Below are 13618 nucleotides of genomic sequence, written 5' to 3' on the forward strand. Positions count from 1 at the left end.
AACTTCTGAATACAACACCGCTATGGATACTATGTACATGTTCTGATTATATTTTATAGGCCTGCAGTATTCTAATCATATTATTTAGTGTCAGTAAACAGAGAATTAGGCCTAATCCTGAGAAAAAAATTCAATTTCAGTAAATGTGTAGTTATAGTATTTTCTTTTATTACTTATAGATACTGAAAGGCCACAACAGCTATGTAAACTCATTAGCGTATGAGCCGTCGGGGGAACTGTTGGCTTCGGCAAGTGACGATCTTACCTGCAGATTGTGGGCTGTCAAAGAGGGTTACACCTGTCAGTCGATGTTTGTACTGAAGTCTCCAGGTCAGTCTTGTATAATTTGATTCTATATATCGGCAGTTATTTCTTAATAACGCTGGAGAGTAACCTCAGAATTTGTAACAATTGGTTGTGTTTCAGAAAATCAACCAATAATAATAATAAAGCTACTTTTAAACTATGCAGCAAAACTTGCTACTTATATAGCTTAAGTAATATAACAAATGCCACAAATAGCAGGACAGACAGAAATTATTTATTTGTAGCTTTTCTTGATGCTGCATGTAGCTGTCATGTGTGCCATCCATGTGTATGTGTCCAGAAATTACTCGCATATACTTCATTAGATGATTTGTTCACCTTAAAATATATAAAACATGTAGTGTATGAGAGGGAGTTGGTGTATTTCTTCACAAGTGGTCAACCATTATCATTTACTAGTCTGTGGGTGAAATAGACAATACCATTGCTAAATGCCATATTAATTTAAGCCACTAAAACAGACTAAGGTTTGTGTCTTTAGACAACTTTGGCACAACATGTTTGCTACCAAAAGTTACAATTTCAGTGTGGTGTGTCATCCAATATCGAATTACTCTGTATTCAACATCGTGAAATTCAGTTGTCACAATGTTTTTTCTTATCAAAACATTTCATTTGCTAACCTCTAGAAGTGGCAGGTGCCGGATATAAGGTGTGGTAGGCTGTTGTTCAAGTGGTAAACACTTTCTAATGTAATAGGAAGTGGATATCTGGCCCTATTATGCCGCTTCCTATTACATTACAATATTTTGCATCAGTGCTTTTTATATTTTAGTTTTAGTTGATTTAAATTCAAAGTATTCATAAAAATTGTTTTAGGGCCTAGAATACATTATATGTCAACATGCATATAACTGTTTTAACGGGTGGACCGATGCTTCTAGGTATCGAATGAGGCGACTCACAAAACCGATTATGATTTCTCATAACCTGTGTTAACCCAAAAAACAGACAAAAATGTTTTCTATTTGTTCCCTTATAAATTAAAAATAATAGCACTCACGCAATAGATATACCACCAAGGTAAAATACAGATCAATAAATATTTTAATAAAACAAAAAATTATAATTTTAAAGATTTAATATTATATTATATAATTAAATAATAATAATAAATGATTATAATAATTTTAAATCAATAATAATCTAGTGTTTCAGTATAGTATGGTACACAACATTTCTGATTCTGGTCTCAAAGCTACTATGTGCTACAGAAAAATACAAAGAAAGTATCATAAAGATAATATTAGTTAAACAATTTCCTCAATCACTCATTATCCATGTACAGATCTACTCAGAACATCAAATAGATCAATCAGCTAGTTAACATCTGTTGTACTAGTAGAGGGTCGATGCTTACCCCATGGAATTATACAGGTTAATGCGAGTCCCAAAGAGATAAAATTTTAGGTAAATATACTGTTATTTTAGGCAAAGTGTAATCATGTGTATAAAACAAATTAGAGTGACACAAAAAAATGATGAGGCAGAATAATGTAATTACTATGACAGTACACTAGTAAACTTTTATTCTGAAAATTAAAGACCAAACATTCACTATGGCCTATGACCAAGAGTTCGGATGCCAATCTGAGGAACCTCCCTCTCTCTATCTCTCTCCTCACACAGGAATGTACAATAGCCTGATTCAACTTTAATACATTGACTGCGGTAAAAATATTTTACTGACTATGAGAATGACTGAGCCACACTGAACCTTTAACCCAGATATGCCTGAATTATTTTTTTTTTAATTTTTTTTTAATTCTACAGTTTTTTTATACTATAAATGTATTCTTCAACACATTTTAACAATAATTGTAAAAAATTTCATCGTCGTTTAGTAAATAATGGGTGGCCTATATATAGGACAGTAGGAAAATATGAGTGAAATGCTAAAATATTCCAAAAATGCTTTTTATATTTTTAGAAGGGTTACATTTACATTGGATATATAATGTTTTATGTACTTAATTCAACTGTGTTTTTAACAAAGATATATAAAAACAAGCTTAAATAAAATTTTTAGTAAGTGCATTTGTAGTTTATGGCTTTGTGTGGTAATCAATAAAACATTTAGTATGAAGACCAACATCACACTTTTGGCATCTGGTAGTGCACTTGGCATGGCAATGCCCACATCTCGTTTGCTTTTCCTGAGGAACAACAAGGTGGTCCAATCTGTCAAACCTGGAGTCCACTTTTGATTGTTTCGATGCCGTCCAGCCTTTGACGCGCACCCTTTACCAACATGTTTCTAGCAGGTTACAGGCAAGTCCTGCGTCTGAAAGACAAGTGGTCAAGGTTCCCCTCCCGCATGGCGGTGAAGTTGCCAGGCATATTTGTTTCTGCACTGTCAATGCAGTCACAGATCAGAGGGAAATACCACTTCTTACCTCTGATTTGGATTCGGTAACAGGCTCATATTTTTGATCGCACCGGTCCACTCCGCCCATTTTTTTTGTTGTACTGGTGTATGAGGTTTGGTTTGAGGGATGAAAGCATGTTTTTCTTGGCTTTAAGTGAAAAGCGTTTTACCTGATGTATGGGTTGTACACCAACAGCATTTGAAACAACAGTGACAATACTGTTGTCATTCCATCTTGCAATAATTAAATTTTCATCACATACTTTTTCGTATTCAAAAGTTCCCCTTTCTTTCTTTTTCAAATCTTTACTATCAGTCAGTGGGCACTTTGCTATTCTGTTCTCCTCTCACCGTACCAATAGCTCTTATATTCTTTTGGGACAGTTTCTCAAACAAAGGTAGACCAGAAAAAAAATTATCAAAATACAAGAAGTACGGGAAATCACCATTCTTCTTCAGAACATCACAGTACTGCAAAAACAACACTGGCACCAAGGCCCAAGTGTTCATACTGAGGGTCCAAGGTGTGGCTGCTCCCTTGGTAGGGGTCTTTCCAAACTACATAGCCATTGGGTGTAGCACCAACCCAAATTTTGTAACCATAGCGAATAGGTTTGTTTCTGAATGAATTGTTTCAAACCATGCCTCCCAAAATATGGGACCATAGACTCATCAACTGAGTGGTGTTCCTCATGTGGTGCGTAATCAAAAAATGTTTTGTTCAATGCATCAAACAATGGACGTACTTTTGCATACTTGTCATCAGCATTGAGGTTGTCATTATCACAAACATGCAAATTTGACATAATAAACTCAAATCTGTCCTCTAGAAATTGCATTTACAACTAATTCATTGCGAGTGTCCCAAAGCTGTTTCCCAAAACATTCGTCTTCGAGGTAATGGAACATAACCACTCAACAACAATACTCCTATGAAACATTTCATTTCATCGACAGTTACATCACCTAAACGGTTATGTAATGCCGCATAACGATTTGTTTTCTCAACTAATAAATCTACAATATCATCATCGAAAATACAGAAAAAACTGTTCCATTGGTGTTAATTTTGTTGTACTTCCTGTCTATTACTCCAAATAGTATCATCTAGTTTTAGGTCCTCTTTGACCCATTTGTACTGCTTTTTAGTGAATGGCTTACTAACCTTTTTTGCTGGTTTCTCTTCAGTGAAATTCTGAATTCGTCTTACTTTTTTATTTGGTGGCTGTGCTAATGTCCATCTTCGCTGAACTAGAGGTAAGGTTGGTTGTGATAAAGAAGGATCCTCTTCATCTTTGTTGTCACTCAGTTCAAATTCTTGGGAAACTTCAGCCGGGGCCAATAGTTGGTTTCCTGGAAGATGATGGATTGAAGTCCATGTCCTCATCCCCAGAATCCTCATCAGTGACATCATCATTTGCATTGATTGGTGGCTGAATATATACGCCAATTTTTTCTTCATTCAGGTGGCACTTGGATCTCTTCATCTTCTAGCATCGTCAAAATTTCATGAAGGTTCAAGTTCCTAAAAAATTCAAAGTACGATAAATAACAAGGTTTTTCAGAATTTTTTATAAAATAACTGTAAAAAATTGTATTGATGCTTAAAACAAAAAGTTTTAACCCAATTACTAAGTCACGACTTGAAATACAAGGGTCACGAAACTCATTTGAGAGTGGGAAGCATTATTGTTGTACATATGCCTACTGGACTACATGTAGGACGGGCCAATTCCAAACATAACCTATAAACGGTCTGAATTTAGAACGGTCACATTTCAAGATAAATTAATAACTAGTTAGTCAGTTATTAGGAAATGTACTTAAATAGGTTTTAAAACTACGAAATAATAGTATTGTACTTACTTTTCGCACATGGCGCAGAGCTCATGAAGTTGATTGGAAATCCTAAATTTGTAAAACTAGTCTAAAGAAACAAACTAGTTGAAGCATTCACTTGATTGTTGCTCAGATGCATTCAGTAGCTCTTACTGAAGACAGCAACCACCCTGCCACCTGTTGGAAAAAGCTGAAACTACTTCAGAAGTAAGCTTTATGGAGAACACTACAAGTGTCCTAAATATAGGTCACTAGGCATATCTGGGTACAACCAATGGTGCATGCGGTTGCAGGTGACCGCCGCGCTCTTCAGTGGTGTTCTCTGGCGGTCGCCAGTGATTGTACCGCACGCAATGTATTTAGAAGTCCTACAGAAATAAGTAGACATAGGAAACAGCTAATTTGTACTCAGTGTTGATGGTATTTGCTGCATAAAGTTGTAAGGAGCAAGGTACCAAATGCAAAGATGCATATATGATGTATAATAACTGCATGAATTATGTTATCAAGTATTTAGTTCCAATGTATTTTGAGATTTTTCTACTCCCAAAAAATGTTCACAGGTTCCTCAAGATCTAAACCTTGGAATCTAGTACCGTAAACAACATCCTAAAAAAATCATTCACTTTGGAATTTTGTACAAGAGACGTCACTCTTATATCAATTGTCACCTTGACTACAACTTATCATGTGTAACGGATTTTTGAATGTAGTGTCATTGTGGTGTCATGTACAGGAATGTCCGTATGCTGGCATAGGGGAGACCCTGGCAAGCTTCTGGTTGCTGAGAAGAACGGCACAGTCCGCCTGTACAACGTGGATCGGCAGCAGGCCATCTTGTCATTTGACTCTCAGCTGGTCCCCCTCATTGCGGCAGACTGGTCTCCTGCTAACTGCTTCCGTGTGGCAGCTCTGGCCGGCGGGCAGCTTGTCGTGTGGGACACCACCCGTCCTTGGTTAATATTTATTAATTAATTACAGATTAATCATAGTTATTCTAGTAGAATGATTAGTTAACCATTCAATAAACTTAATATCTTGTATTAACAATTTCCACTAAACATTACAGTACAGAAATGCATGACAAGTGTAGAGGAATGTGATCTTAGAAGTTTGTGTATTACAAAGAACCTCCCAGCCAAACAAATTCTTGTGATAGTTAAAGTATGATTACATTATTTATAGTATTTGTCATAGATTTCTTCGATTACACCACATTAATAGTTTAATCATGTATTTATTTTCTATAGTTAAATTGAGAAATGTTTAGGCGCAGTCAAGAGAGATAAAGGAAACTCTTAGCCTTATAAACATTATGTAAGCTCTAAAAGATAAGTATAATAAGTTAAACTCATCAATATTTGTAATAGGAAATTAAAGGGTTAGTAAATTACAAAACATTACATTGTATGCCATATCGTATTGTAGTTATAATTCACCAATTAATTTTCAATTAAGCTGTTGAAGCTAGAAATTTTTATGATTTTACCTTTAGGAAAGGCTTTTTAAAATAAAACAGTGTGGTGAAAACTAAGTACACTACACATCTGGTTGCATGGTCAATAACGTAATTAAAATGTTTTGGGTTGGCAACAGAACATCTAGGATTTTTAAATACCTTTTCTGTAATGGTAACAGGATTTAGGATATTTGCTATCGTTATATGTATACTTTTTGTAACATATAACAAATTATTTTAGACATTTGTTATACTCGTATGTTACAAAAGGTATACATATAACGATGGCAAATATCCGAAATTCTTTCAGACCTTCCATTGTCAATAACAAACTTTAAACAAATAATTTTCTGTAATGTTGGAAATTATTTAAGTTTTTGACTAAATCCTCATACTTTATTTAAATCCATATATATTCACTCAGTAATATCATGCCTAGTTGTACATGTTCTTGGGTGAACAGGTTGTAGAAAAAGTGAGTTATTTGTGAATTTTTACTAGAAATAATGTTTTTAAGTTGATGTGTCATATCAGTTTATTTTGGTGATGAAACTGAGACTGTAACTTCGGACTGAGAAGCAATCCTGGTGAATGTGAGACTGGTCTAAAAGGTAAAATCAAATAAGAAGGAAGATCAAGTTGGCGAAGAATATGATTCTCAACAAAACAATTGGAAACTTTCTTGGCCTCCTGAGAAAGAATACTTTTAAGAGCAGTGGTTACATCGTCTAAGACGCCGTACTTTGTCTGGTTAGAGATAGTGCAGTTTAAAATCTTGTCTGTAACCCGAGCATTTTTTAAATTCTACCACTTTGAGCATAATCTCTTTGCTCTATCAGTTAAGTAGGCCACTCATTTTTTGACAGATTTTAGATGGTTTGATTGATAGTTTTTAAAGTATTTTCCTGTATATGTTTTCTTTAGAAAAACCATTATTTTAGAGACAGCCATATCTTTCACTACGTACTTATCCTAAAAAGAAAGCTTGTTTTGGAATTCCACTTCATTGGCAGATAGAAGAAGAAATAATGTGATCTTAAAACTTATTGAATTTTATGTCTTCATAACGAAAAACAGCTCCACCAAGTTTTTGATATGAACTGAGCCAGGGGCTTTTGCTCTAATTCCTCCATAAATAAATAGGTGAAGAGTTGAGAACCCATTGCCATTACCTCATCTTGACGGTATATTATAGGACCTTCAAACTCAAAATAATTACAGTGAGTCTTAAGTGTTCTAACATTTCCATAAACACTGGTACGAGAAGTTTAGTCCTTTCATTTAATGTTTGGTCTTCTTTGAGACATGATTTAATGATTCCGAGAGTTTCTGGAACTGGTACATTTGTGACTTACGTCAGAACTTACTAGCTTGTCAATTTCATCATCAGTCAAACCATGAACGTGGACACTTCACTATTCAAGCTATAGTTACTTACTCAGAGTCACAATTCATAATCTTTTTTAGTATTTTCATTTTGTATAGTTGTTGTTTGATATTTTTGTTTCTGTTAGTAATAATTATTCTCTTATATAATTTTTGTTGTTACAAATATTTATTCTATCACTTTCATCATATTTATTGCATTTTAACTACTCATATTTTAATTCTATTTAAAACCGCTCTATGTTTTGTTAATTTAACTTGTAATGATAATGCAGTTTACATTTTTTAATAATTTTATATCACCTATCTCAATGACAATAAAGAATACTGTGCTAAATCTCTCTGAGATGACTCGTGCCTTGACCACCTATAACAGTAAGTAAGTGGTGTTTACTTACTGTAGTTCTGAAGGATTTTTCACTATGTACTAGAAGAGTTTCAGACACACCATTTCACACCACATAAGTAGTACAAGGGTCTATTGGTGTATTAGGACTACTTTAAAAGAATATTTCTAAGTAGAGACAAATTATTGTGTAGGTATGAATAAGATGAGTTTTCATTCCAAGTAACTTGTGTTTCAGTCGACCAGTGGATATACGAGTGGTTCACCCGAATGGTGGCAACTCGCTGCGTTACTCGCACCAGAGTGAGCACCACATTGCTACTGTAGGTCGGCCAGATAACACTCTCAAAGTTACTCACGTCAACATGAAACATCCAGTCTGCAATGCCACCATGACTGTGAGTACTGTTATCAATGTCCATCATGTTACACATGTGAAATTAAGTACTTATTAATAATATTATCAAATTCACTAGCGGAAGTGATATTGTGTAAGCGATTATATTAGTGTTAAAGTCATATCAAAAATATTGAGTTGAATAGTACAATTTGAATACAATGAAATTATTCTTAACAGAATCACAACATGTACGAAGACTTAAAATAATTTATCACATTACACTAGAATTATTCAAAACAACATCAAAACTAACCACACAATTTTTAGAATCATACATTTTACAAATTTCAAGTGGTTGGAAGAAAAGTTGTAAACTATCCACAATTTTGAATAATCAATGTTCCACTGTAATAATGGTATTAAAAAACAACATCAAAACTAACCACACAATTTTCAGTATCATACATTTTACAAATTTCAAGTGGTTGGAAGAAAAGTTGTAAACTATCCACAATTTTGAATAATCAATGTTCCACTGTAATAATGGTATTAAAAAACAACATCAAAACTAACCACACAATTTTCAGTATCATACATTTTACAAATTTCAAGTGGTTGGAAGAAAAGTTGTAAACTATCCACAATTTTGAATAATCAATGTTCCACTGTAATAATGGTATTAAAAAACAACATTATATTTTCATATCTTTTTATGAGATAAGTAGATGTATAGGATGATACATTTGCAGAATTAGTTGTGATTAAATAAGTTATAAATAAAACACGAACATTGAGCCGGCAACATTGTGTCACTAAAGGTAGATAGTGTGCTTACAGATTTCACTCTATGGAGCACATTTACTTAACCTACAAGACATAGTAACAAAGTATAAATACATAGTAACTGGTAACTAAGATAGAATGAAAGATGATATAGTATATAAAAGTTTTACATCAAGCTTAAAAAACACTGAAAATCATTTCCAACATGCAAGCAATTACTGACAATTGGAGGATTAACTCTGGGAATGTTTAAAAATTCTAAAGTGTGCACTGTTTTTAATAAGGTTTACAGGCTTGCTCTCTAAAATTTCTTAAACTTTACATATATTTTATATGCATTTTTTTAAAGAACCTGAGAGTCAAACTGAAATGATTTAAAGCTGTAAGAATAAATTTACTTTCTGTTACAATTTCAAAAACTTTTACTTCGTAAAAAAATTTGCCACATAATCACAAAAGTATAATATGTTATTGAAATATTACCTACACAAAATATGCAGGGTAGCCAAATTGAGTATAATTTTAGTATGAACACATACATCTATAGTGTCATGAGGTTCAAAACCGAGGTCATTTTGTCTAACATTATAAAGAGACAGCATCCATGAATGGAAACTTTTACAATAGTAAACATCCGAGTTCCTCTTAAATAAATTAGTTTAAACATTTAAAAATGTTAAAGTGGATAATATCAATACTTTAAAAGTTCTACCATTGTTCTTTGTTGGTGAAATAGTTAACTTACCACTTAATTTTTTAATTAAATCTTTTTGTTATTTTTTATAAATACTAATCAGTGAAACCATCGGTTAGTAGAGTGAAACGCCGCCTACCGCATCAGAATACGACGATCCAGTCAAGAAATGACAGCGCATAATGTACTTCACAAATGTGTACCTAAAACAACCCGCCATTTCTGATTGGATAAACCTTTTGAGATGCGGTTTGCGGCATTCAACTCTACTAAGTGAGCTCTTTCAAACGAGGTATCACTCAACCCATGCTTCAATTTAAGATTTACATGTTTTCCTCTGTGGGCCGTCCCCCCATGGTTGGCATGTCATGGTAATAGCAAGAAAAAATAGTTTACATAGCCATATGACACTGTGCAAAGTTTATAGATGTTATCTGATATGGTTTGTAAAATATTAAGCCGTACCCAGACTTTTCAAACACCCTGCATATTGTTTTTATAAATGTGTGTGACGAAAGTGCATCAGTGGATAGTGATAATTCGATAATCGTGAATGCGATAATTGGAAAATAAAAACTTACTGATATTACTCAGCAGTATCACCCAGATGACATATATAATGCTGACGAGACTGGGTTTTTTCAAAACAATGACGTTTAAAGGAGATCATTGCAATGGAGCCAAACTTACAAAGATGGAAAAACTGTGTTGCTTGGTGTTAACACATCTGGGAAAAAATAAGCTCAAGCCTTTGGTTATTGGCAAGTCTAAAAAACCTACATGTTTACAAAATGTGAACAATTTACCAACGTTGTATAGCAAACTCAAAAGAGTGGATGAATGGTGATGAGTTCAGTGCATGGCTGAAAACTTTTAACACATAAATAAAGGAGAAAAAGAAAAACATCCTGTTGTTTATTGACAATTGTAGTGCACACAAAACCATTTTAAATCTGTCCAATTTCTTTCTCCAAACACCACATCAAAGCTCCAGCCATTGGACCAGGGTATCATTAAAAATGTTAAAGTGAGCTATTAGGAAGGAGGTTGTTTGGCAGATTTTAACAGATATGGATCGTGACATGCAGACTAATTAATGCGCTAGATGCCATGTGGATATTAAGCAAGGTCTGGAGTTCGTGACCGAGAAAACTGTTTTTTAAAAATGTGGCTTTCAAGTGAGAGATTCTGAAGAGGATCAACCTCTAACGCCAGCACTCAAAAACGCAGAAATAAGCCTACCTCAAAAATGGAGCAAAGTTAGCGAAATACTGGGGTCCATGAAATGGAGTTTGAAGAATTTGTTGACTTTGATGATGATGTAACAGTATGTGAACATGTAATGGATGAAGATATCCTGGCCTCTATTCAACCCTCAAGAAGATGAAGTAGCTGAAGATGATGAGGAGGATGCAAGGGTGGATAGTGATCGACCTGAACTGTCAAAAAAGGCACAAAACAAGCTATTGATGTGCTTAAGTGTTTTTCCTGATGAAGAAAAATTGTTTAAATGAAAGTGTAGTGAAAGCCATTGTCAAGTTTAAATTCCACTTTGGATATGGTAACCAAACTTGATTGCAGTTTATTGTTCTATGTCAAATATTGATCTGTCATATACAAGTGATTTAATACATACATAGATGCTGTACATATTTTAAAAATTGTAGCAGTCTTTTTTTGACCTAGGCATACATTAAAAAATAGTTTCATTTACGTTAAAAATGATTTATATTGGCCACAAAAATCTTCAAACTGGTGATAAAGTTCAATTGTTGATATTGTTCTTTACCAAGAAAAACCTATCTTAGACAAAGAGCGTGCCACTCCTTGCCTACTTTGACTTGGGAGGCTGGTACAGATTTGGCTTCCTCTTCCAAGGAGCCATGACTGATATTAATGCACATAATCCTTCCTGATGGATATTGACAGGAGACAGCCACTAACTCCAACCTTACCCATCCAGAATATTTTATCACCGCGGAAGCAGTGCAAGGGTTCTTTTTGGACTGAGTGCAATTTCTCAGAGAGAGAAAAGTAGAAGCGCACACTTCGCACATAAAGACATCTGAGTGTGGGAATGTTTTGACACCAAGATACTCTAACCCACCCACTACTGCAATAGGTCAAAATGTTAATTTCTGGATAATATTAGTCCTCATAGTTTTAAAAAGTAAGTGGTTTTACTAAAAACAGTATTTTCTTAATTATGTTATATTTGTTTACAGCTTGCTGGTGGCTTAAGCTGGACTTTCCGTTTGCCTTATGTCTGTGTTGGACAGGACAGATCTGTTTGTTTTTGGAGAGTTTCTACTAAATAATATTTTTGTAAATAAAAGTAATTTATAATATTGAATGTTTTTTGTTATAACCTTGATTTAATGAGAGATATATGCCCATAATGCTTACATGTTAAATTGCCAATCTTTTCTGTTTTTCTCAGAAAGTATTAAATTTACAATAATAATACACTGTATTAGAAAAAGTCTCTATTAGTTTTATTACAAAAACTTATTTTATTCGTAATGTTTATAAAAACTATCAACTGTGAAATTGATACTTTTGTACCATGAAAACCATGAAAGAGTCGTGAATTTGATGATTAAGATTAAGTGAGAACCTTGTTTATAATTTATTGTTAAGTAATAAATGTTACATGAATTTTTGAACAAAAAACCTGTTTTTATAAATTTTTTAATGCAAAATTATTTCTATTTTATTTAAATTTTTCATCTAATTACAAAACTTGTAGTACAGAATCAGAAGGTAAGCCTTTATTATAAGTGGTAATAATTTGCTTCAGTTTGATCCAATTGTTTTTAAGAAAAATAAGAATACATAAGTCTACTGTCTAGATTTGACTCCTGAAATCTGGTGTGTACGCCTTTTATCTCACACTAATTATAATATTATCAAATCTCACTTATAAAACAGACATTTTTAGATCAAATTTTATGATACAATTTCAAACTTAAATGAAAATGAATCAGGTGGTCCACAGGGTAGCATATTATGGCCTTTGTTATACACATTGTACATGGCTGATATACCAACCCACCCAGAAACAACATTTGCAACGTTTAATAATACAGTGGAACCTCGATAAGTCGGATTAATCGGGACCGCGGCCGATCCGGGTTAACGAAAATCCGGGTTAGCCGAAGAATTAATAAAATACGGTATACTTATAAATAAACCCCATTATAATTGTAAAAACATCAAACATATGCACATTTAATTATTATTAATCCTTACAGTACATTTATAACTGTTCATTTCCTGGTAAAAAAACTCAGTCAGCTTTGGTTGTGCCAATGTCGTCTGCCGCTTGCGTGCTGTGCGATCCCGCAGTCTCTTCAACATGAGCAATTCAGCCGGCGATGTTTGTGCCTGCCGCTCGAAATAAACCATTAGTTCGTTTAGTTTGGTCACTGCATCTCCATGACCTCCGGAGCGAGGTAGGAACGGTACTGAGGGGCCAGGCGTGGCGGTAGCGTGGGAGAGGATTTAGGGAAATACGCGTCTGTTATTGTTTCCGAGAATCCGGGACAATGACCGCCACTCGGCCGCCGTGTGCCATGAGTCACACACTCACTGTCTTACAGTCCCATCAAGTACTGATGCAAAATAGATTCACGGATACTATACCACTCAAACATATTACGTTTTTATTATTGAAATGTTTGTCTGATTTTTTAATTGAAAATCTGTCCGGGTTAGCCGGACTTCCGGGTTAACGGGGGCCGACTTATCAGGGTTGTACTGTACATGCAATAATACATGCAATAATACAGCAGTGTTAGCCTCTTATCATAATCCAGTTCAAGCTTCATAAACATTACACTGAACACATTGTATGATTGGCTAAAGTGTTGGAGAATTCAGGGGAATGAACAAAGTCTGTACATGTCTTTACCCTCAAACAAGAAAATTGCCCACCTGTAACTCTTAACAATTTACAATTCCCTCAACAGAATGGTAAAGGATACTTACTTAGGGGCTCATCTTTATAGATTTCATACATGGTGCTTGTGCATCTGGAACAAAGGCTACAACCTAACACACATTTCTCTAAAATG

At 34.2% G+C, this 13618-nt stretch overlaps 1 protein-coding gene across 1 annotated transcript in view; it reads left to right on the plus strand.

The window, feature by feature from the left end:
• Window positions 1-11890, plus strand: part of LOC124362498 (nucleoporin Nup37) — a 35036-nt gene extending 23146 nt beyond the window's left edge. The window contains exons 3-6 of the mRNA XM_046817057.1: window positions 180-330; window positions 5271-5490; window positions 7964-8123; window positions 11768-11890. Coding sequence (XP_046673013.1) covers window positions 180-330; window positions 5271-5490; window positions 7964-8123; window positions 11768-11860 — 624 coding nt within the window. The 3' untranslated portion in view covers window positions 11861-11890. The remainder of the gene's footprint in view (window positions 1-179; window positions 331-5270; window positions 5491-7963; window positions 8124-11767) is intronic.
• The last annotated feature ends 1728 nt before the right edge of the window (window positions 11891-13618 follow it).

This window comes from Homalodisca vitripennis, chromosome 5 (assembly GCF_021130785.1).
Source record: "Homalodisca vitripennis isolate AUS2020 chromosome 5, UT_GWSS_2.1, whole genome shotgun sequence".
NCBI classification, from domain to species: Eukaryota; Metazoa; Arthropoda; class Insecta; order Hemiptera; family Cicadellidae; genus Homalodisca; species Homalodisca vitripennis.